Source organism: Quercus lobata, chromosome 4, assembly GCF_001633185.2.
Source record: "Quercus lobata isolate SW786 chromosome 4, ValleyOak3.0 Primary Assembly, whole genome shotgun sequence".
Taxonomy (NCBI): domain Eukaryota; kingdom Viridiplantae; phylum Streptophyta; class Magnoliopsida; order Fagales; family Fagaceae; genus Quercus; species Quercus lobata.
Window position 1 is genome coordinate 49,003,529 of NC_044907.1, and position 25,708 is coordinate 49,029,236.

Genomic DNA, 25,708 nt, shown 5'->3' on the forward strand with positions numbered 1-25,708 from the left:
GCCTCCATGTCCCGAGGGAGGAGTAGGGGTTGCTCCAGGGCATCAGCTATGTACCCTGCTCGGCCCCGGTTATATTCTCGGACTGAAGCATTGTAGGGGATAGCAACCCCCTCTAGCTCCAACTTGGGGCACCATGTGCGCAGGGTACCACGCACCTCGGCACGGTTCCCCTCGTCCCGGCTTTCCACGGAGTCACCCCTTCTGCTCCTCGGGACACGGGTGGTTTTTTGCTGTTTGGCTGGCTGAGCAACCACCTCGCCTTCTTCAGGAACGTCAACCGGCCTTTTCTTCTTTAGGTCCGGGTTAACTTTGAGGCCGAGGTCCGAGGTAACTTGGGGGACCACGGGAGGAAGGGTCTGGGCCTCTGACTGAGTAGCACCTTTCGAAGACTGGCTTTTTGATGATTGACCTTTCTTACGGGAGGCCATCAACTCCTTCAAAGTCTTTCCCTTGCCAGTCGTAGGGTCCATCTCTTCGTCTGAGGGATCTTCCGAGCTGGCAATGATAAGGGGAGCGCCAACGGCGGAGCTTCGATCCTGCTCTTCTTCAGGATCCGAGATCTCAATCAATAGAGCCTGTTGAACCTCCTCCTCAAAATAAAACTCGTCTATCTCCTCCTTAAGTGAAAGACGAGATGACTCGGTTTCCTCTTCCACCGGAACAGCAACGTCAGGGTCGTCTGGCGGAGGAAGCTGCTCTGCCCGCAAGGGATCTCGGACGCTGGGTAGCACGATTGGTGGAAGATCACGACGAGCTAGGAACCCAGGTTTAGACACGTCAATCCTCGCCAACCTCGGACTGCTAGCTCTTATGGCGTGACCAATAGCTTGGAAAGTGCGGCTTAAAGGTTGATAACCCAGAACCAGATGAGTTGTACGTAACTGTCCGTCCTCAGTAACGTAGATTTCGGACCTCAGTAGGTAGTTCAGCGCAAGCACATTCACGTGGCTCAGCCGAGGAGCGACATGAGCTTTATCTGCAAACAGCCAAGAGAAGTACGATTAGTCACGAAATATTGTAACTGAAAAGAAAGCAAGAAAAATAGCCCCCCAATACTAAACCCTTTCCCAAAAAAGATTGGCCCTAAAGACGCCGCACCTGGGACTCCTACCCGAGTTGGACAATGAATACCATTGCTCCACTCCCCTGAAGCAATAAGGAAGTCCTTTTTCACGGTCTTATTGGATACTGGGAGACAAGAGATCAACCTAACGACCTCGGATTGGGATTTGAGGTAATACCCCCTTTTCTCGACGTAATGACACTCGTACAGATGAACAACATCGTGCCAGGTAAGGCCTAGGTTCATCCGCTCGTTTAGAACATCTACACAGCCTAGTATCTTGAACATTTTTGGGGCACATTGATGCGGCGTCAACCTATGGTTATACAGGTAGTCCCTCGTAATCCTACGCATGGGAAGTGTCATCCCTCCCTCTACGAAAGCAATCATGGGGATAACCACTTCTCCCTCGTTTCTATCTGTCAATACTCCTTCCAGAGGACAGTACTGCATCCCCACCCCCTGGGGAATGTGATATTTTGCCCTAAAGGCCTTTATAGCAGCCGGAGTATTTACTAATTTTTTGAATCTACCCATCTAAACTGAACTGAAGGAACGAAAATAAAGACCGAGGAGAAAAACAAAGTCCGAGGAAGAAATCGAAGCGACAAAACGAACGGAACTTACAGATATCTTCTCAAATGACCGGTGAGGAGATCGGAAAGCTCTTCTATGGAGGGCGCTTCTCAGAAACGATTACGAAGATCTGAAGGAAGGAGGTGCTCAAGGATTTCTGGGCGTTGGAGTTCTCTAAGGTCTCTACTCTAATGTGCAGATAAAAAAGAAAAAGGAAACATCTCTGACGTCTTATATAGCCGGGAGGAGAGAGAAAAAATCGCTCCTGCCTAAAAATTCAAGAAATGATGATGGCCGTTCGATCCACACCTCACCGTTGGATGAAGGGGACAAGAAGCCTCCGGAAGTAAATGGCCGCATCTCGTAAATTGTAGCGCGTCCAGTGTAACTGCCCGCACGCGCGCCCCAGGCCCTCCTTACTCCCATCCTCTCACTGACATCAAAACCCCGCTTTTCTCCTCGAAAGGAGATCAAAACCGGAGTTTTGAGGGGCTATTGTGGGGCCCGGCCCAAAATAATGGGCTAGTTAAATACAGGCCCGTCCGAGAAGATCGTGTCCGAGGAGAAGTCATAGCCAAAATACTATTTAAGCCCAACTGCGGTAAAAGAAACCTGTCCGAGGAGTAACGTCTCCTCGGACATTACAAAGCACGAACCAAGAGCTCGCCCCAACCATCGCAGCTCACCTGCCAAGCATATAAAAAAGAATAAAACTCGAAATATCTCGCAGAAAGCTGCCACCACCACATTAAATGAGTCACAACCACTCTCTTGGCCGCATTAATGAGGAAAAGACCTCTGAACAGTGCTACCTTGGCCACTGCAACTCACAGAAGAGTGATAAGGGTGTCTGATAAGACAAGTACTCAAGTGTGGACCTAGATGATTAACAAGTGTAAGGTTCAGATTAGAATGAGTGGCTTATATAATGTAGTAAAATCCCTCAGGAAAGGGGGACGAAAAATTTGTAGGATTTGAACCCAAGAGAGAGAATCTATTGTGAGATATCCATTCTTGTGTTCTTGTTTTTGTAATAACATTGTCCATGCATCAGACCGACTGAATTCACTGAGGCCAAGTTCTTTGACCCATCCTCTACAAAGTTTTATTGTGTGTTGCGCCTTGGGCCAAGACCTGATCAGAAAGATTTGGGCTAAAAAAATCGTGCAACTACAATTGTAACCCCACTTTTTTTTGATAAACTATTGTAACCCCACTTAAAACAAATATAAAATGTAGCTTTAAATTTTTAACCGGGAAGGAGCAAAAGTTTATAACTTAAAAAAAAAAAATTTACTTTATTTTTGGAGATGATTGTTAAGATAATTATGTTTTTATCATAATTTTATAAATATCCAATTTATTTAAATTCTTGGAATATAAAATTTATTTATTTATTTATCATTAATAGGATAGAATTATAACCCCAATTAAAACGAATGTAAAGTTTAGCTTTATTTTAAAAAAATAAAATAAAATCGATCGAAAGGGGGACAGCGCCATATACAGTTGAGTAAAAATTTAAAATTTAAGAATAATTCATATTCTCATAGATACTTTAATTAATTAATTTATTAAAAAAAATTATTGTATTATGACCTACTTATTTCTAACAAAATTTCTGAATTCAAGTACAAACATGAGGAAGATTTTTAGGTAACTATAGTCTAGTATAAACATGTAGAAGATTGTCAGGTATATATTATTATTTTTTTTGCCAGAAAACATGACAGAAAGAGTTGATATTGAATCACATGCCTTATTTTTACAAATTTTTAATATATATATATATATATATATATATATATTTGCTTGGAGGTGGAAATTTAGGGCTATCAAAGGGCAGTAGAACAAAACGTTCTCATAAATCGTGTGTGCGCTGAAAACGGCGGTGGAAAATGAATTTCAAGAACAAAGAATTGGTGGTAGAATTTTTGGGCTCTCTGTTTCTTGTTGCACAGTGTCTTTGCATGGTGGAAGGCGAGATCCATTTCTATGACTTTGTTGTAAGTACGACTTACTGTATATAAATTATTTTCCTTTTTAATCTTTTGGCTTAGCATTAAACCTAGAGTACCTATATAGTTGATGATGCCGAAAATCATCAGTAAGCTACACTATCCTCACACGCCCTAGACAAAATTTGCACAACAAAGAAGAAAAAAAACCCTACAGAGAGTACCGGTGTAGTAATGGCCAGACCCTCTAAACGTTAAGTTAGAGAAATTTCACAATTTTAGAGTATCAAAACTAGGGTAAATTATGTGTACTTTGGTTTTTTGGAACTTTGGGTTTTTTTATAATAGTGTAGAACCGACCTTAGTTTTCTCGGCAAAGAAGACGTTTCCTTATGGGAAAGATCTTCATAAATACACGTTTTTCATGGGATTCTTACCATATAGAGATTTCATTGATTAGGGTTAATTATAAGGCGCAAGATGTTTCCATTTGAGGTTTTTTGGATACCACTTAGGCCTCATAGATGCCACGTGGCTCTACTATCCGTCTCCCCTGCATTCGTTTTATTTGAATCCATCCACTATGGAGGCTTCATCTATCTTCCTTTTTCTCTGTCTGGGGCATAACCTATCACGTCCATCGTTTTGTCTGTACTTCTCAATAGTCCACTTACTTAATATTGTCACCTATGGTTAACCTTATTGAACGGATCCGACTACTTTAGTTTTATCCTTTCTAGCTGCCCCCTCACTCTATGGGTCTGTTGCCTAGTTTGGCAGATGCCTTCGTATCTTAATGCATGTATTTAATTTATTCAAAGCTATTAGAGCAGGATCTACTTTTTGGGGAATATGAGTCAAAGCAATAACAAGAATATTTCTAGTGGAACGTCTTTCATAATCCCTGGAGAGATAGTTCACTAATAGACCAAGGGATAAGTAATTCGACTCATTCACATCTAGATCATGAATGTTTGGAATCCATATTATGCAAAGAGACATTGCTTTTGCTAATTCGAATTGAAAGGTGAGATAAAATTGGTTAGTGGGATGACGATCTGACTCAACCCTTGGGGAATGCGCCTTGATTGACAGCCTAGCTTATGGTTATGAATGCAATAGAGACACATGTCACATTTCTAATGGCTGATTACTCGGATCGAAGCGTCCCTTCGTCTTCCATGCCGTTTACTTTGTATATATGTCGCTTCTTCCCTTCATTTTTTACTTTTCACCACAAATTTCTAGTCAGAGCACTATTGTCTCCTACCAGAAATTGACATTTCGTCTGCTTGGTGTGATCATTTTTCCATGCCTTCTCCGTCACCTTTTGCATCATTCACTTGTAAGTAACCTTTGCCTTAAGCCGAACTTTCTTTTTGCTTCTCTTAAATATTGCATGTCCATCCACTATGTAGACTGGCAGAGTATTAGGGTTTTACCCGTCATGTGTAGGTGACATGTTTAGCAAGGCGTCGAGTGATCAATCGTGTGTCCATGAAAAGGCGGGCTATAATGAGGTGTATCTGTTAGGTCAAGATGACCCCAGTACCTCTTATGATGAACAAGTTCCATCCTCAAACTCACCTTCTATGGAGGAGGATGAGGACATGGATATGGATGGGTCAATGGGTGACTCAAATGATGAAGGCATAGTTAGTGCTGAACCCCCCTCCTAATCTGTCATAAGTCCTAATGGCTTTAGGCAGTTCATTCTTCTTCCGTTGTGGACGGTGAACGACTTCAGATCTACCATCAAGAAAAAGCACTTCGATACCCTTAGGGAAAAATACTAGATTTAGGTTGGCATACCAATCCATCTTCCATTTAAATTTGAAAACTATTATTACCAGGGTGCCGAAGATGTTGAAGTGTATGAGCAAATGCTTAAAGCAGGACTTAGGTTCCCTTTAAGCACTCTTCACTATAGTCTTCTTCAATACCTTGGGCTGGCCGTCACCTAGATCTCTCCGAATGCTTGGAGAGTCTTTCTTGGTGTGGAAGTCTTGTATGAAGTCTTAACTAATGGGGCATGCTGGATGACGGTGAAGGAGTTCTTCCACCACTACCATCCATCCGAGATCGTCCAGTCTAGGGGGATGTACAGTTTCCTACCAAGGAAATTGTCATTTAGTTTAGTGTGTGAAACCCCTGACTCAAACAAGAACTAGTAGAGTTGGTACTTCTTCCTTCAAGGGGATGACTAGATGTGTCACACCAACGATCAGGGGTTCATGCCAATGGACAAGACTTGGGGTATAATGCCCCCAATTGGTAGGCGTCCGTCAGTCTTAAATTTTGTTTGTTATTATATGTTTTATATGACATCCTAACCGTCTCCTATTGCAGCTCGAGACCATACAGAGGTTACTCTTGGGCAATGGAGTTTCCTAGAGCAGATCTTCAAGACCAAGTTATTGGACAAAACTTAGGCGAAGCTAGTTACTTTGGACACTCTCCATTGGTATTGCGAGGGTCTTGAACCTACGAAAGTTGCCTGTTGCCATGATAGTCTAGCGCACCAACGAAAGTCCATTGCTTATTACTTTTCCTTATTAATTTAAAGTAGTTTGCCTAACTCTTTTTTCATCAATCTTATGTAAAAAAGGAAGACGGAAGGAGGAGGGCTTATATTAAGCAACAGATGGCTACATGGAAGAAGGAGGGAATGAGTCTGTCCAACCCATCTATAAAATGGAAACCGTCGGACAAGCTCGACCGTCTACCTAAGAAAGCTAAGGTGGCGGTAGGGTCTGCTGGGGCTACTCTTGACAAAGCCAAACTACCTCTTCCGCCCATCCATGGGAAGGGTAAGGACTTAATGACGGGTCAGGGCCTCGTCATTGAGAAATGCCTTGTCCTCCTTCGCGAAGACCCTAATTATGCCCTTAACTAGCTTTTGTCTATCATCAAGAGTGATGATTACGAGGACTTAGGCAACCACTTAACTAAGGCCACAGGAGAGATGTGTCTCTTCAGTCTAGCTTAGGTATGTGTCCGTCCATCTTTCCCTTCCATCATGTTTTTCTTTATTCTTTCTAACACTTGTTTTTGATTTTTACAGGGGGTGCTTATGATGAAGGGCTTGATGGACAGTTGCGTGTCCCAGGCAAAGGTGGTGGATCATGTCAGGGCAAAGGCGAAGGCGACGGAGGCAGAGTTGGGGGAGCTGAAGGCCTGGAAAGTCATCTAGAAGAATAAATTTGATTTGATGAAAAGGCTTCTGGAAGAGGCAGAGGTAGAGACGCAGACAGAGGCACTGAAGAAAGTGCTTAAGGAGAAGGAGGATGAAATCTCCAAGTCCGAGAAGCAGCTCCGTCGGGCTAAGGAGGACGCAATAAAGGAATATTGCGACTCTTATGCTCTCTTAGCCGAGCTAGGCAGTTCTTTTGCCGACGGCTTCAATGACTGCCTTTGTTAGGTCAAGGCTTCTTTCCTGGATCTGGACCTATCCCATGTCATTATTGATGCTGAAGTCCAGACCCCAACCCTTCCTGTAGATTCTGAAGGCACTGACGAGCTATTTGCAGACGACACCATTAACCCTCAATGTGACAAGGAAGATGCTCCTTAAAATGATCAGACTAAACCTATTGAGGAGGAGTTTTGTCTACTTGAAGGGAATCTGATAGTAGAAGAAAAGGACGGAGAAACCCCGACTGACCAACAATAGATTTTATTCTTTGTTAACTTATATTTTCTTAGTGTGGAAATCTTTTGCGAGGACAGTGTGTCTTGTTGTTTTTACCATTGCCCAATTTTTTTTGGGCCTTGTATGTAAGTTTTTTGCTACTACTTATATTTAAAAATTGGTTCTATTTCCCGTCTTTGAGACGTGTTTTCGTTCGTCTACCTTGGTCTTAATATTTATTATGTACTCGTTCCTTTGAGGACTTATTGAGATGGGTGTGCCTGGTCATTTTGGGTACTTATGCTTGGATGCACCCGTCCCTTTGAGGACCTACAATTTGAATATTTTCTTGTGAACCCGTCCATTCGTGAGCTTAGTGTCCAAAAAACTTATCCATTTGTAGATTTAATACCCATCTATTCAAGATCTTGGTAACTTCTGACCATTCTTTGGGATGAACCCGTTCACTATTTTCAAATCACCCCTTGGGGTGAACCCATCCACTTATAGACTTAATAGTTTTAGATCACCCCTTGGGATTAACCTGCCCACTTATGGACTCAATGGTTTCAAACTACCCCTTAGGGTGAACCCGTCCACTTATGGACTTAATAGTTTTAGATCACCCATTGGGATTAACTCGTCCACTTATAGACTTAATGGTTTCAAACTACCCCTTGGGATGAATCTGTCCACTTATGGACTTAACAATTTTAAATCACCCATTGAGATGAACCCGTCCATTTATGGACCCGTTCACTTATGGATTTAATAGTTTTAGATCACCCCTTAGGATGAACCCATCCACTTATGGACTTAATAGTTTTAAATCACCCCTTGGGGTGAACCTATTCACTTATGGACTTGATAATTTTAAGTAATGTAGATAGCACACACATGATATATTTGAATAACTTCTTTTATTGTGATAAATCTGCGCATATAAAATATTGTTCTTGAAAAAATGAAAAACTGCCCTTTGGGCTTAAAAAGTACTGAGATAGTAAAAATTAAATAAAAAGGAAATAAACTGGAAATGAGGAGTGTTGTTGTCCATGTTGTTGTCTACTAGTAGTACTTTTTCAGGTGCTCCATTCCATGGGTGGTATAACTTTTGCCCATCTAGTGTCTCCAGGTGGTAGGTCCCTTTCTCTACCATGAAGCAATCTTGTAGGGTCCTTCCCAATTAGGTCTTAACTTTCCCTGGAAGGGATCTCTTATGGAATCTATCACCTTTCTCAAGATGAGATCTTCAACCTGGTAGTCTTTGTGTCTGACTCTTGAGTTGAAGTGCTTGGCAATGAGGTTCTGGTATCGCGCTAACCTTTATTCAGTTGTTGCTCTAACCTCATCTACTAAGTCAAGTTACCAGTGCATAGCTTCATTGTTTCAACTCTCATCATAGTTTCCTACTCTGTAGCTCATGAGTACGACCTTAGCTGGGATGATGGCCTCGCTTCCATATGCTAGTCGAAATGGTGTCTCTCCTATAGGTGTTCTTGCCATCGTCCTCTATGCCCATAAAATGCTTGGAAATTCTTTCGGCCATATACCTTTTGCCCCCTCGAGCCGAGTCTTGATGATTTTGAGCAAATATCGGTTAGTGACCTCAACTTGTCCGTTGGCCTAAGAGTGGGGGGGGGGGGGTGAAGAGTAATGATTCTCGATCCCTAATTATGAGCAAAAATCTTGGAAAGAGTCATAGTCGAACTGCTTCCTGTTATCCAAGACCAGAACTCTAGGTATGTCGTACCTACAAATAATGGTCCTCCATATAAAGCTTCATATGTTCTCCATGATGGTGGCTAAGGCTTCGACTTCCACCCATTTGGTAAAGTAGTCTATACTGACTAATAAGAATTTCAACTATCTAACTGCTGTTAGGAACGGGCCTATAATATCTAACCACTATTGAGCGAAAGGTAATGGGATCATCACTGGAGTGAGCTTCTCCATTGGTTGTCTAATGAGGTTGCCAAACCTTTGACACTTGTTACAAGATTTGACGTACGCATGGGCATCCTTCTGCATGGTAGGCCAATAGTATCCTTCCCTAATCAATTTATGCACTAATGACCGTGATCCTGAATGGTTTCCATAGTTTCCTTTGTGGACTTCTCTCATGACATAGTCTGCCTCATCAGAGCTAAGACACCTTAGGTATGGACGAGAGAAATCCTTTTGTACAAGACGCCATTGATTAGCACGAACTGTGTTGCCTGAACCTTTAACTTCCTAGCAACCTCCTTGCTATCAGGTAGTATGCCGTCTTTTAAGTAGGAGGTTATTGGTGTGGTCCAGTTGCTTTCGGAACCTATCTCTTGCACGTGAACGATATCTATTAATGGTGAAATTTGAACAAAGGTTAGTACCTAACTAGGGATTAGCATATGTTCTGTTGATGCAGCCTTGGCAAGAAGGTTGGCTTGCTCGTTCTCCTCCCTTGGGATTTGTAAAAACTTCACTTGAAGGTCGCTTGTTTGTTTCTTCACTTGCTTTAGGTACTTCCTCATCCATTTGCCCTTGCAATCATAGTCGTCGTTTACTTGACTTGTGACTGCTTGAAAGTCACAATACATGACCACATCCGTGGCTCCCACTGCTTTGGCGAGATCCAGTCCTGCTATTAAAGCTTTATACTTTGCGTTATAATTGGTCGTAGGGAAATCAAGTTAAACCATGCATTTGACCTTGTCCCCTTTTGGGCTATAGAGTACCACATCAGCTTCGCTTGCCTGTCTGTTGGACGATCCGTTTGTGTGGATACTCCATCTTAGACATTCTCCTGCCCCTTGGCCTTCCATGTTAGTGAATTCTATGATGAAGTCAGCAATAACCTGTCTTTTAATAGCCATGTGTGGGCGATATTTTATGCCAAATTTGCTCAATTCGATTGCCTATAGTGCCATTCAACCAGTAGCTTCAGGGCTGCTCATTGTTCTTTGTAGAGGTTTGTCTATTAGAACAATCATCGTGTGTGAAAGTAAGGTTTGAGCTTGCGGGCTGCGGTCACCAATGCGAAAGCTAGCTTTTCCATTTGAAGGTACCTCTTTTTTGTGCCTCGAAGTGCTTGGCTCATAAAGTATACCAGTATCTGTACCCCGTTCTCCTCTCTGACTAAGGCCATGCTAACAACAGCTGGGGAGATGGCTAGGTAGAGAAAAAATTCTTCTCCTGATTTGGATGGGCTCAGCAACAACGGGGAAGAAAGGTATGTCTTCAGGTCTTTGAAAGCTTGCTGACATTCAGCTATCCATTCAAAGGACTTCTTCAATGTGCGGAAGAAAGGCAAGCACTTATCTGTTGCTCTTGAGACGAACCTGTTCAGTGTAGCTACCTTACCTTTTATATTCTGTACCTCCTTGACATTTTTTGGTGGAGTTAACTCCATCATGGCCTATATATTATCTAGGTTGACCTTAATACCTCTTTGGGACACCATGAACCCCAGGAATTTTCCTGTTGTTACCCCAAATGCACACTTATTTGGATTCAACTTCATGTTATAAGAACGAAGGGTATTGAAAGTCTCCTTAAGGTCGCCCAAATGGTCATCCTCTTAAATGCTTTTTACCAACATGTCGTCCATATAGACTTGAATGTTCCTCCTAATCTGATGTGCGAACATCTTGTTAATCGACCTTTGATATGTGGTGCCCCGTTCTTAATTCCAAATGGCATCACTTTGTGGCAGAAGAGACCTTAGTTGGTGATGAATGAAGTCTTCTATTGATTAGCCTCGTCTAACTTGATTTGGTTGTAACCAAAAAATGCGTTCATGAAGCTTAGCAACTGGTGTCTTGCTATTGAATCCACCAAGATGTCAATTCACAGAAGTGGGTAGCTGTCCTTGGGGCATGCCTTATTTAAGTTCGTGAAGTCCACGCATATCCTCCACTTCCTGTTGGCCTTTTTGACCATCACTATGTTGGCTAGCTAGTTGGAATAGTATACTTCTTGTATGAACACTACTGCTTATAATTTGTGAACCTTTTTTGCTATGACCTTGTCTCATTCCTACGTGAATACCTGTTTCTTTTGATAGATAGGAGGAAAGGAGGGCAATACATTCAACTTGTGGACAATGACCGAAGGATCAATCTCGGGCATGTCTTTATGGCTCCAGGCGAAGATGTTCTAATTCTCCTTTAGAAATGCTATAAGCGCCTGGTGGACTGGTGGGCTAGCGAGAGTGTCGATCTTGGTCGTTTGCTTAGGCTTAGAACTATTAAGGAGTACTTCTTCTAGTCCTTCCACGGGTTCTGCCACCGTCCACTGTTCTTCTATACATATGGTTTGTAAACGATCTTCCATCTCTAGAATGGCAATATAGCACTTACACGCCGCTACTTAATCTCTTCGTATCTCTCCCACTCCATACTCGGTGGGGAGCTTGATCATTAGGTGGTAAGTTGAAGTTACGGTCTTCCATGAGTTAAGGGTAGGATGGCCCAGGATGGTGTTGTAAGTAGACGAATAGTCAACAACTAGGAATGAGATATCTTTGTTAATCTATTGAGGGTAATCATTGGCTGTCACAAGCAATGTGACCATATCGAGAAGGTATACTCTTGTTCTTTCGAATCCAATGACTGGTGCATTGGTTGGAACCAACCATTCTCTCTCGATCCTTATTTCCTAGAATGCCGGGTAGTAAAGGATATCAGCAGAGTTTTCATTGTCCACAAGGACTTGGTGGGTTTTGCAGTCCCCCACCTATATGCTAACTATGAGCGCATCGTCATGTGGGTGGTGGAGACGCTGAGCATCTTCCTCTATGAACCCAATTACAAAGTTGTCGATCCGTGCCATCTTTAGATGAAGCCCGTCAGTTGGACATTTTGAACCATCCATAGGTAGGTTTTGTGTGCCTTCCTAAATGAACTAGAAGTTGTAGTTCCCCCTACGATCATCCTTATATCTCCTAGGGGGGCCTAGGATGCTCGTTTTCCTCAGGGCAGTCTGCTCTTGTGGTGGGTCCGTCCTCTTTTTGCTGACGAACCTTTGTTACTTTCCTTGTCTAATAAGAGTTTCTATTTGCTACTTTAAGTTATAGCAGTCGAATGTATTATGATCATGATCACGGTGAAAACGATAGTACTTGTCTCTAGACCTCTTACTGGGATCTCCTTTTAGCTTTCCAAGAAATGTCAGGGCTCCTTCGTCTTTGATTTGCATCAGGACTTGGTTGATCGGGGCAGTTAGTGGGGTGAAACTTGTGAACCTCCCAATGAGGAGGTTTGGAGTGCTTATTCTCTCGTCGGTCTCCTGTCCTAGTCATCTTCCGTCCCTTGTCTTGTCGTGCTTCCTCTTACCTTTCCCTCTTCTTGAGCTTCTCTTTTCGGGCCAGTAGTGCGTCTTCCACGTTCATGTACTTAGTAGCCCTATAAAGTACATCTGACATGGTTTTTAGGTCATTTTTGTATAAGTAAAACAGAAACTTCCCCTTCCATAACCCATTGGTAAATGCAGCCACTAATATCTTGTCGTCAGTTTCATTAATTGAGAGGGCCTACTTGTTAAAGCGGGTTATATAAGATCTCAATGTTTCCTCCTCCCATTCCATTGCTTAATGCTCATTAGGCACTGTGCCCCCTTATAAAGTGCGAGGCAAACTACACAAGTAGCTCTTTGAAGGTACTGATGGAGTTAGGTGTCAACGTAATGAACCATACTCTTGCAGGACCTTTCGACGTAGTCGGGAAGGCTCGGCACATGATTTCATCCACCACACCTTGCAAGTGCATGAGGGTTTTGAATAACTCGAGGTAATCTAGGGGATCCTTTAACCCATCGTAGGCTTCTACCTGTGGCATATAGAATTTCGGTGGAAGGGGGAATAATGAAGTGACGGGTGGAGTAAAAGGCGAGTCCGTTCGGTGGACTAACTCATCAAGGTCACTTGACACCCGTCCTCTGAGGGCGTTCATCATGAAGTCTATTCTCTCCTTCATCATTTGTGTTAGGAAATATGTGATTCATGTTAGGAACATATGTTAACATTTTATGTAATTGGCTAGTCCTTTGACAAAACGCATTTTGCTTGTAATTGGGTAGATCTAGGATGTGTTTAATACTTCAAGAAACAATGTTTCAAGTTCAAGTGTTAAAACCATGCAAGTCTGTCTAAGAATCAAGTGAAGAAGTGTTGTTCATTAAATCTTGACAGCTAGCTCAACAGCTAGTATCTATCGAGGTTGAAAAGAGCTGTTTCAGCCCAAGGCTTGATAGCTACTCGACAGATAGGGTATCTATCGAGATTTATGAGGTTCAGTTTTTCAAAACTGATTTTCATCCAATCTGTGAATGTATGTTTGGGCTTTCTTTTCTCAAAATCCTAAACATATATAAGGATTATTTTAAGGGCCGTAAAAGGTGATGAAGTTGCATAAGAGCATAATTCCACAAGTGTGAACGAAAACCTAGTTTACCCTAATTCTTCTTTCTCTTGATGAAACTGCTGTGTTTGTACACCATAGGGTTTTGAGACCAAGCAACTTATAATCTTCATCGTGTGATGAACAGAAGAACTTTGCAGCCAACATCCTTCTTAAGTTGGTGATCAAGTAACGTACTAGGATCCGTGCATCTATTGGTTAGTCACGTATTGGGAGCCGTGTATTGAAAGGAAGGATTGTCACTATAGAACAAGTCCAATTGGGTAGTGGGGTAAAGGTTCAACTGTAGGTTGGTATAGGGTACTGGGATTTCTTTACTTGTAACCGCTTGTTTTGATGATAGTGGATTCTCAAGAGTGGTGACCTTAAAATCATCCGATGGGGTTTTTTCCAGGTAGGTTTTCCTTATTCGTAAACAAATCACCGTGCTAATTTATTTTCCACTACATACTTTAGTTAATTGGTGATTTGTTTGTGCTACCACATGCTTTGCATTATAATTTGATTAATTAATAAACTTGACTAATTAATCAATTAATATATCATAAGGGGTTAATACATTCTTGGCTTATCAATCTGCATCTTTGCGACCATGTGTGGTGGTGCTATTTTTATGATGGAAGGATGGCTAGTATCTTGTTGCTCCTCTTTGCTAGGACGTTGTTGCCTCTCGGTCCTTTTCAGTCCATTTTTTCAGCGCTGGTGCCTTCTTGCTCTTATCCGTGACTGTTGGGCCTAGCATCCCTTTGGCGCAGCTGTTCCTCCAAGTCATGGTTTTGCTTAGTAAGGTGTTCCACCGCCGTAGCTAGGGTTTGCACCTATCTTTCAAGGGCAGTAGTGTGTGGCTCTTCATTATTGTTGGTTGCTATCGAGTGCGTAAGTACCTTGCAACTCTTTGTCTAGAAAGTAGTAGTATGGCCTCTGGTCTGATTTCTTTCCCACATATGGCATCAACTGATGATGCCGAAAATTATTAATAAGTTGCATTGTCCTCACGTGCCTTAGACAAAATCTGCATAATAAAGAAGAAGAAAAACCCTACAGAGAGTACCAGTTTAGTAACGGCCAAAGACTCTCTGAAGGTTAAGTTAGAGAAATTTCACAACTCTAGAGCACCAGAGTTGGGGTAAATTATACGTACCTTGGTTTTAGGAGTTTTGGGTTTTTTATAGTAGTGTAGAACCGACCTTGGTTTTCTTGGCGAAGAAGACGTTTCCTTATGGGGAAGATCTTCATAAATAAATGTTTTTCATGGGATTCTTACCATATAGAGATTTCATTGATTAGGGTTACTCGTAAGGTGCAAGATGTTTTCATTTGGGGTTTCTTGGAGACCACTTAGGCCACATAGATGCCATGTGGCTCTACTATCTGTCTCCCCTGCATTCGTTTAATTTGAATCCGTCCACTATGGAGGCTCCATCCATCTTCCTTTTTCTCCGTCAGGGGCGTAACCTGTCACGTCTGTCATTTTATCTATACTTCTCAACAGTCCACTTAGTTAATACCGTTGCCTATGGTTAACCTTGTTGAATGGCTCCGTCTACTTCAGTTTTATCCTCTCCAACAGTTATACTCATTAAAAGGTAATATATATGCTAACTTCATTTCCAGCTTAGAGAGAAAAACTTCATGAAGATGTGCAGCGCAGAGAGCATGCTAGTTGCAAATGGGAGTTTGCCAAGGCCAGTTATACAGGTGCACAAAGGGGACACCATGTATGTCAATGTTCACAATGAAGGATATTATAGGGTGATAGTTCACTGGTAATCTCTCTCTCTCTCTCTCTCTCTCTCTCTCTCTCTCTCTCTTTTGCATATCTTTCATTTTTAGTGGAGTAATGCTACATATATAATAATTTTTACAATATTTTCACACCAATTGAGTAGGAATGTTGTTAATTGTATGCATGAACATGCCTTTTTTGGCCAAGTACTTGTGTTTGACACGTGTCTGACACGAGTACTAGTAAGACACTCCTAAAAATCTTATCTATGAACTACTCGAATTTAAATAAAAAAAAGGATTTTTTTTTTTTTTTTTTTTTTTACAAAAAGATTTAACACAACTAGAGATCAGTCCTGATAAACAAGACCATCCAAACCTCAACAACACCACGGAGATAAATAATGCATATTATGAATGGACTAGTCCAATGAGAGTGTAACTTGGGTCAAAAACATGTTAGGAAGCTTTTACAGTGTCTTCCAAGTGAATTCTTTGCATAACTATAGAGGAACTAATACCCTTAATATCAGTAATTGTCCAACCTATAGCTTCCTTTTGCTCTTGAAGTATACTTATCAAGTGATGTTCCCAAAAGTCATCCAACTTTGGTGGTTCTACAATAGATGGGAGTGGGGATGAAGAAAGTAGAAAAGAGACCATTCTTGGCTGCCAGCTATTAGTACTTAAGACAGGAACAAAATCCAACAATGCATTGACCTCCTCAATTGATATTTTAATATCCAGATTGTAATCAAAAAGGGTTAAGCAAGCCTTCAAGGGATCCTCACAACTTGATTGTATGAAATTATCTTGAACTAGGCTCCCAATCATGTTAACCTTACATATATTCTCATTGTCTGGTACTTGCTTACTTATGTCAAAAATATTAAGCTCAACAGTCATATTTCCAAAAGAAATCTTCATTACACCACTCCGACAATTGATCAAAGCATTGGATGTGGCTAAGCCAAAATGACATGGATTTGTGAACTAGCATTTAGAGCAAACTCAGTGTCTAACACAACAAAATCAACAGGAAAATAGAATGCATCTACCTTAATCAACACATACTCAACAATACCTCTAGGAATTTTCACATATCTGTCAGCTAACTGGAGTATCATGGTTGTAGGTTTCAACTCCCCCAAACCTAGTCGTAAATAAACTGAATATGGCATTAAGTTCACACTTGCCCCCAAATCTAGCAAAGCTCACTCAATCAAATGATCCCCAATCTTGCATGAAATTATACAAGATCCAGTGTCCTTACATTTCACCATATATTTATTCTAAATGATTGAACTGGCTTGCTTTTTCAAAAATGCCTTTTTAGGGACATTTGTCTTTCTCTTCATTGTCATAAGATCTTTTAGAAACTTGGCATAAGGAGGAACTTTTTGAATTGCATCAAGAAATAAATGTTTATTTGCACTTACTTACTAACCTCTAAAATATCTCCAAATTGTGCACTTTTTTGAGGACTAATTTACCATTGAGGAAATGGAGCTTTAGAATCAAATTTCTTATCAAGAGGGGAACTAAGATCCTGAATTGGAATGGAGGGTGGGTTGTCCTTCTTTTCTCTATGATCATCTTGCAAACGGTGAACTCCTTTTTCCTCTAACATAGCGTTTTCATTATCCTCCACTTCTGGCATTTTCACTTGATTATCAACTTGTCTTTCGAACCTAAGGGTAGTAATAGACTAAACAAATTCATATGCATAAGTAGAACTAGAATAACCATTGATGACATACTACCCTTTTGGGTTGGGTATAGGTTGACTAGGAAACTTTCCTTTTTCCCTCTCTCCAACTTAGGCTGCTAACTGGCCAACTTGACTTTCCAACTTTGAAATAGCTTGAATATTCAAATGGATGGAACTTTTCATCTCTTGAATGGCTTGGCTAGTTGATTGTATGAAAGTTTTGAGAGACTTCTCTAAAAATGATTGTTGTCTTAGTGATGCCATAAACTGAGGAGTTGATTGAGGAATGGGAGAAAATGCTTGAGTAGGTAGACGAAATTGACTTTGTTGATGCACTTGTTGTCCACCTACATTTGTGGGAGGATGATTTTGCCTCGATGAGAAATTAGGATGGTTCCTCCAATTTTGATTATATGTCTCTGAAAATGGACTAGCAAATGGTTTTTAATAATTATTCAATGCATTTGCTTGCTCAGTATAAAAATCAGGGTAAACAACTGTGGAAGAACACATTTGTGTTATATGCGTAGGACTCCTACAAATAGAGCATGTTTCACTTTGAATTTGATTAATAGAATTCACCCCTCTACCTAAAGCTAAAGCTTCAACCTTACAAGTGAGATTGTCCAACCTAGCTTTTATGTCAAAATCTTCACTAACTTCATACAATCCTCCTTTCTTAATCGTAGGGGTAGAGCTCTCTCTACGATTGGAAAAATCCCATTGTTGCGAACTTTCTGATAAATCTTCTAGAAATTTGTATGCCACATCATCTGTTAGACTCAAAAATACACCACCATTCATGGACTCAATTATGTTACAATTTGTCTGAGTCAAACCATTATAAAAATATTGTACTAGTCTCCATGTTTCAAAACAATGATGGGGACACTTTAAGATCAAGTCCTTAAATCTCTCCCAACTCTCATAAAATTTCTCATGTTCATCCTAATAAAAATCTACCATTTCTCTCCTTAAAGCATTGGTCTTGGCTATTGGAAAAATTTTAGAAAGGAATTTTGTGAACAATAGTTCCCATAAAGTGATAGATCCAGGTGATAGAGAATTAAGCCATGCTTTTGCCTTATCCTTCAAGGAAAAAGGGAATAAACGTAAGCGAATAAAGTCATTAGTGAAATTCTGGAACTTACAAGTAGCACAAATCTGAAGAAAATCCTTTACTTGCATATAAGTGTCTTCTCTATCCAATCCATGGAAAGTAGGAAGAAGGTGGATTATATGTGGCTTCAACTCAAAATGTGCAGCAGTAGTTGCAAGCAATACTATGCAAGATGGAGGGTTGGTGGTTATGGGTGAGAACAACTCCCTTAGAGTTTTTGAATCATCTCTGGTTTCTCCCATTGTGGATGAATAATCAAAACTAACAAGAGTATCTTTTATTATCACGTATCCAAGTTCTCATACACCAAGCACAAAGAAATGATATATATTTTTTTTTTTGGTTCTTTTTTTTTCTATTTAAAAAATCAATTTTAACTACAACTAGTAGAAAAGAAAAATTTAATTAAGACCTAATTTATTTTCCTAACCAAGTCCCGGGCAATGGTGCCAAAAACTTGTTGTGAAATTTTAAAGTACTCACAATTGTACAAACCGTACTGAAGTACAGTTTGACAAGAACAATGTTGAACCCATAGGGACTTGAATGAACGTAGGAAAATTAATTAAACCTTAACCAAATTAATCCTAATCTAGTTTAATAAAATTTGGTTGTTTTGAAATTAAATATACTAAGCAAATAATTAAACTAAGCAAAGACATAATATAAAGCAGTAAAGAGATGTAACCAACCTAGAGAAAGGAATGAAGGTTTAGGAATCCGCCTTGTTAACTCATATTAACATATATTTATGATTATTAATTTTTCCCAACCACTACATGATAATCTAAAAATCAATCTTGCTATCATGAAAAATATTATCATTACAACTTCTATTTAAAAATCAAAAGCATGTTCTTCTTCGCTTCTTAAGTATAAAATCAAATTATCAATTGTATCCGTTGAAAAACAAATCACAAGAGATATCCAATTTTATAATCAAGAAATAATAAACCAAGCATTCAATTAATTAAAGGAAATCTTAAATCATGAGAAAAACATGATTGGACTCATATCTAGAATCCCATCTTAGTCAATTGATATGAAGTAAGAACAATTTAAATCATTAAAAAACAAATATTGTGGGAAAAATTAAGTCACATAAATATTACTGATAATTCTTAATAAGGTTTCATCCTCAACCCTAATTATAAATTTAGCTACTCATATTAATTGAAATAAAACACAATAATAAAATACTAAACATTAAACATTAAACTAGACAAATAAATAAAAATAATTGTCATGGAGGAAAACGAAAGAGGTAGCCGTGCTCTATATTTCAGTCCCCAGTCCTAGCACTAGCCTCCCTAAATTTTGCCTTAAAGAGCCTTTAAATGGGTCAAGGAATCCTATTACAAGTTGAATTCCCGTTTGGAGAAAATTCCAAACTTTTAGGCTTCACTTAACAAACGATTTTGGCCCATTTTATGCCAAAATTTGGACTTTTGGTAAATTACAAATTTTATCCCTTTAAGTTAACTTTCCAACTAAACTTGAATCATCTCAATTGGACATTTGAGTAGAAAGTTATGCCAAAAATACTAACTAATGTGCAGGCTGAAATCCTAATCCGAATTGGACTTGAATTTGGTGCAAATTTCCTTTGATTCCTTACTCCAATTAGACTTAAATTTAATTGGGTTGGTCTTCTTTAACTTCATCATGGCCCTTTTAAAAGTAAAGTCTATTAGCTTTCTTCTTTGCACAAATCCACTTATTTAATTTCATTCTCCTACAAAAGACAAATTCATGCAATAAAATTCAATTAAGCACAAAATTGATTATTCAGCATTATTCCAAAACCAAATATAAAATGCATGAATTAACTCAATATAAGTATGATAATGCTTTCTAACAATTATATAAATATGCAAAATTAAGCTATTATCAATGCACATCACTTTTCACTTGAGTTTTGGCCCGCACATATGATTATATTCTAATTGATACTTTCCTATGCTTTTTTTTTTATTGGACTCTTTTTTATAAGTAAAATTTTGAGTTAGAAATTTTTATTAGACATGTTTAAAGGAAAAGGAAATGATAAGCTATCTAACACTCTACATGATTTATATTTTAGATGGTAAAACTAATTTCGCATTTGTATGTATTCTTCATTTGGAATCAATTTAACATTCTGATGTGTCCAAATATGTAAAAAGATCCTCAATAGCTTGGTTGCTCAAAACATTATATCCATAAGACTTTTAAGGGAGAAAGCATGAAGTCCATAAAGAAGGGTTAAACTATTTGACTTTTGGTTTATTTTAGGTTTATAAAATTATTTTGAGTTATGAATCTAAATTTTTATGATGTTATGAAGAACGGTATTTGTTCTTCCATTGCTGTAAGTTTAATTTTTTTTCCCTCTTATTCAAATTGTGTTAATGTATATTAATATGATGAATTATGATTTACTTTTGCTGATGTTGTATAAAAAAGTAAAGTACCTTTGATGATGCAATAAAAGAAACAAAATTATTTAAAAATATATAAATAAAAATTTTATGCATTTACACGGATTAGAAGCTAAATTCAATAAATACAAGCCTTTTGATTCACATTTTGTTATTTTATATCTAGTTTTAAGGTATCTATCCAAATAAAAGAATGTTGGTAAGAATAGAAGACCTCACCCAATATGAAACATTTTGAAAAGAAAAATTCACTAAATAAATAAAATTGATATGAGCAAAAGATATGGATTAACAAATTGTTAATAAATATTTAAATGTAAAACTATTCTTAATTTTTTTTCCTAGTTAGTATTTATTATATTTTATTGCTCAAATATATATATATATATAATTATATATATATAGATATATGTAAGGACTCAAAAAGAAAAGCCTAAACCCACTTGGAATAGTGATGCCTAGTCTTTCTAGCTAAGCCCAAATCAATAAATTTGTTAAGAGAGTGGGCTTTAGAGTCAACTGCAATGCAAAGAAGATCACAAGCCTAAGACTGATAGAACCAGAGTAATTAATAAGCGAGAACAGGACAGCAATTCAATAAAAATTCATCCTCAGACAAGTCCGAGGATAGGTTTCTTATTGAAAGACAAAGATGATATCTCTTTTATAGGGTCCTTTTTAGTTTTCACCCTTGATACTTTTTTCTTGGAAATTGGTCATCCCCTCTTTTTGGGGGGTTCTTTTCCTTATATAGCCCATTCCTTTACATCTTAGCCCTTCTTCTGTATGTTTCAGGGGAACTCTTTGGATGCTTGTCCCATTAGGATCCTTATAGAGGTGGTAGAAAGAGCTTTGAGCTGTGAAGTCACTGTTCAGTGGTCATTTCCTTTTTAATGCAACTAGTTAGGTTGGTGTAGAGTATTGAATGTAAAGGTGGGAGGTGTCTTCTTTAGGAAACTTCCTTCTTCCACCCTTACACATCTTGTACCTTTCCTTTGCCATATATTCCCTTATCCTTGGGTTTTTCGGGATTGCTAGTTGCCGTTTGGCCCTTTAATTCTCCTTGGGTGGGCATAGTTCTAAGAGTTTGTTTGCCTTTATTTGCTTGGGTTGGCAGATTTATCCTCAGATTGGACTCCTCGATCCTCGACCCTCCCACAATATATAACTAAACGTTAAAATTAAAGAGGAATGATAAAATTATAACAACAAAAAAAAGTTGCAGCAAATTGTTAGGTTCTAATGATTTATTTGTTGGCAAACTGTGTACATAAACTTTTCTAGGTATATATCTTAGAGCCTGTGAGTCATATTAGACATTGCTCAAAGTGCTATAAGTCAAAATTCAAAAACATACAAGCTGCAGGTTCAGGAATTAAAAATTAGGCTAACTCGATCGATCGAACTATGATTCTGCAGATTTTAAATAAATCCCATCAGCTCTTCCAACGTTTAGAGTTTCAGTCCAGATTTACTTGCTATATAAAGAAAGCCCTAAACTATGTTTTTCAACTCTTGGAGAGCTACTTTTTTTTAGATTTGAGAGGTTTTATGCCTTCAACTCTTTCAAGCATCTACCAAAAATCAATCTTATTCCAGAAGTACTGATTGAACAAAGTTGCAACCCAAGCATTAGATATCAAGTGTACTAAAGAGAAAAGCGTGAACTATAGGTTCATGTTGGAGTAGATCCACATCAAAGGTGTCTGAGGGTTTTAGAGCTAGGTTTGGTAATCATTGTTAAGTTTACAATGAGTTAAATATTTTTTATTGTAAACTTTTATCTGATAGTGGATTGTTCTTCTTAGAATTGGTCCCTTCAGGTTTTTACCTTAAAACTGGTTTGTTTTATTGGTTTTCCTAGGTCATCACATTAGTGTCTTATTTACTTTTCCGTTGCATGATATGGTTGATTTATGTTTAACCTAAGATCTACATAACTGACTTGAGTAACAACTTGGCAATAAAATTAGGTAATTATTGTGTGTTCAAGGGTCTAAAAACTAAAACAAATTTTTTAGATAAAAATAACAAGTTGCTTTCCTTCTTTACAACTTTTTTTCTTCTTTGCATCTTTTCTTCTATCATAATCAATACTAAAAACGAAAATACAAAATTTTTTTTATGACAGTTATTACGTGAAAGTGTGACAATTGTTTTTAAGCACATGGCTTCTTCTTCTTTCTTTATCAATATTATTTTGTCTTTACCATTATCCCTCGTTCACTTTCTCTTATAACAATTTTGTTATTGTGTGTGTATATATATATATATATATATTTTTTTTTTTTTAAATTTTTTTGATTTGATACAAAATTTTATTAGTTTGGATTAAAGCAACTGCAGCTTCTTTTGGTTGTGATAATCTGCATAAGAAAATAAAACTTCAATAGTTAGCAAATCAAATCAATTAAACCTTTCTTCTCCAGAAAGGAAAAAAGAAAAAAAAAACCTTTAAACTCATTCTCATTGGAGGGAAGTTCTAATGTTTAAATAACGCCGGATTAATTCACTTATTGATTTCCTAAGATTGATTATCATACTACTAATATATATCTTTCTTGATAGGCCAAGAATGTATTGACCCTTTTTGATGAATTAAAAAATTAATTAGCCAAGTTAATTAATTAATTCAATTAGCATGTAATACGAGTGGTAGTACAAACAAATCACCAATTAACTAAATGCAGCAGAAATTAAATTGACATAGTAATTTGTTTATGAATGAGGAAAACCTATATGGCAAAAAACCCTACCGGATGATTTTAAGGTCACCACTCCCGAGAATTCACTATTACCACAACAAGCGGTTACAAGCAAAAGAATCCCAGTACCTTATTACAACTTACAGTTGATCCCTTACCCTAATGCCCAATTGGGCTTGTTCTGTAGTAACAATCTCTCCTTTTATTACATGGCTCCTAGTACATGACTAACCAATTCGATGCGCAAATCCTAATACACGGCTTACTCATCAACTTGAGAAAGATGTTGGCTGAAAAGTTCTTCAGTTCATCACACGATGAAGATCACGAAACTTCTTAGTCATAAAACCCGACGGTATACAAATATAGTAGCTTCTTCAAGAGAAAGATAAATTAGGGCAAATTCGATCTCCGGTCACAATTTGCATGAACACAACTTTGCTCTACACTTGCGCAACCTTTGACGGCCTTTAAAAAAATTCTTATATATATTTAGGGTTGTGAGAAAAGAAAGCTCAAACATGTATTCATGGATTAGATTGAAATCAGCTTTGAAAAACTGAATTTCATAAACCTCAATAGATAGCTTATCTGTCGAGAAGTTATCGAGCATCGGGTTTCAACAGCTTTTTAAACCTCGATAGATAGTAGTTGTCGAGTTTTAAAATCCAACACTTTTTCACTTGTTTCTTGAACAGACTTGCATGGTTTTAACACTTAATCTTGGACAAACTTTTAGCTATTTTAATATTTCAACAAATATATAACTAAAAATTCAAAAAAACTTACGCATCAGTCTCACCAAACTGGTCCAAAATTCTTAGCAAGGATCAGTGACATGCCTCTTATGGCAAGACACTTTCCTTGCCAGAGCCAAAATTTTGTTTTTTAAATTGTATTTCTGCTTCAAGCTTGACACTCTCACTCTCTTCTATCCTCTATCTTCTTCTTCTTCTTTCTTGGTTTGTCCTCTCTCTTTCGCCATGGATTAGAGTAGATTCGTCGGTGGTCTGGAGATCGGAGCCGAAGCAATGGTGGTGGTTCAATCTTTTTGGGTTTGGAGAAGAAGTGGTATGACTTGTGAAAGAAAAAAATAAATAAATAAAAGAAGAAGAAGAAGAAGAAGAAGGAGAAGGAGAGAACTAGGATTTGGAGAAGAGAAAAGAACACAGAGCTTGAGACACACGGTGAGCAGAGAGCATAGAGATTAAAGACAAAAGCCAAGAAAAATAGAGTATAACAAGGGGTGTAGGTGATGATATTAATGATATAAAGTGTTGGGTTACACGTGTGAGTGAAATCTCATATTGAATAAAGATGAGAAGAATGAGTAGTTAATGTAACATAACTGAGCATATCTATTGGGCATAGGCCTTTTGGGTTAAAGTTTGTCTTTATAGGTTATATTAATTACTTAAGAAAGCTCTCCAAAAGTGTTTATCTCCCCAACAAGTGGTATTAGAACCTATGGTAGTGTGCGGTGAAGGTGGTGAGGTGTTCATGGTGGTCCCTACCTAACTGTTATGATCCTAGTGTCCCACATTAGTTAAGTATAAGCTTAACCATGTGTTTATAAGCTCTTGAGCACTTTCCCTTGTGAGCTAGTTTTCAAGGGTGAGTTCTACCCATGGGTTCCAATCATTTGGTATTAGAGCTAACCATTACCTCGATTAATCAGGTGTAGCTCATTGAATATGTGATCAAATGAGTTGTGGCTTTGTGGTCGGATTCTAGAAAGGGCGACCTAGAGGCTAGATTAAAACTACTAATAGTTGAGTGGAGACACCAAAAAGAGAAATGGCTACCAACAGGCCAGTGTCACTAGAGTGAGCTGTCATGGACGTCGATTGCAGAGTGTGGTTTATAGTGTCCCACATTGGTTAAGTATAAGGTTAACCATGTATTTATAAGCTCTTAAGCACCCTCCCTTTGTAAGCTAGTTTTCAAGGATAAATTCTACCCATGGGTTCATATCACCAACGTGGACAAAGAAAGCCTAAATAGCCCATATACAAAGATCCTGGAAAAAACAAATAAATGCCCCACAAAGGAATATTGCTAATGGTGCTAAATAATGGTGTAGAATGAGATTCCCATGGACATGGACTTGCGGGATTCCACTAGATGTGCATGCGGGGTTAACACATGGTTCCCATAGATGGTGTACGAAAGGCCCATGGATGATGCATTGATGAATTGAAAAACCCATTAGGCAAAGGGGAGTGAGTATGACTTGTTCATGGCCTATAGTGAGGGCTTGAAGCCCATAGAGAGGTAGAGACTCACACATGAAAAGGAGATTATTGGGCTACACGTGTGAGTGAAGTCTCAAATTGAATAAAGATGAGAATAATAAGTAGTTAATATAACGTAATTAATCACATATCCATTGGGGTTAAAC

General features: G+C 38.6%; 1 protein-coding gene and 1 non-coding gene across 2 annotated transcripts in view; both read left to right on the top strand.

Annotated features, from left to right (window-relative positions):
* The first annotated feature begins 3,510 nt into the window (after positions 1-3,510).
* The window catches only part of LOC115987373 (laccase-15-like), a 42,644-nt gene continuing 20,446 nt past the window's right edge, over positions 3,511-25,708 (top strand). Inside the window, exon 1 of the mRNA XM_031110894.1 lies at positions 3,511-3,645. Within this exon, the coding sequence (XP_030966754.1) occupies positions 3,538-3,645 (108 nt within the window). The 5' untranslated portion in view covers positions 3,511-3,537. The remainder of the gene's footprint in view (positions 3,646-25,708) is intronic.
* On the top strand, positions 17,937-18,043 carry LOC115988253. The gene has a single exon (XR_004091423.1). It is a non-coding gene; the product is annotated as a small nucleolar RNA R71 (small nucleolar RNA).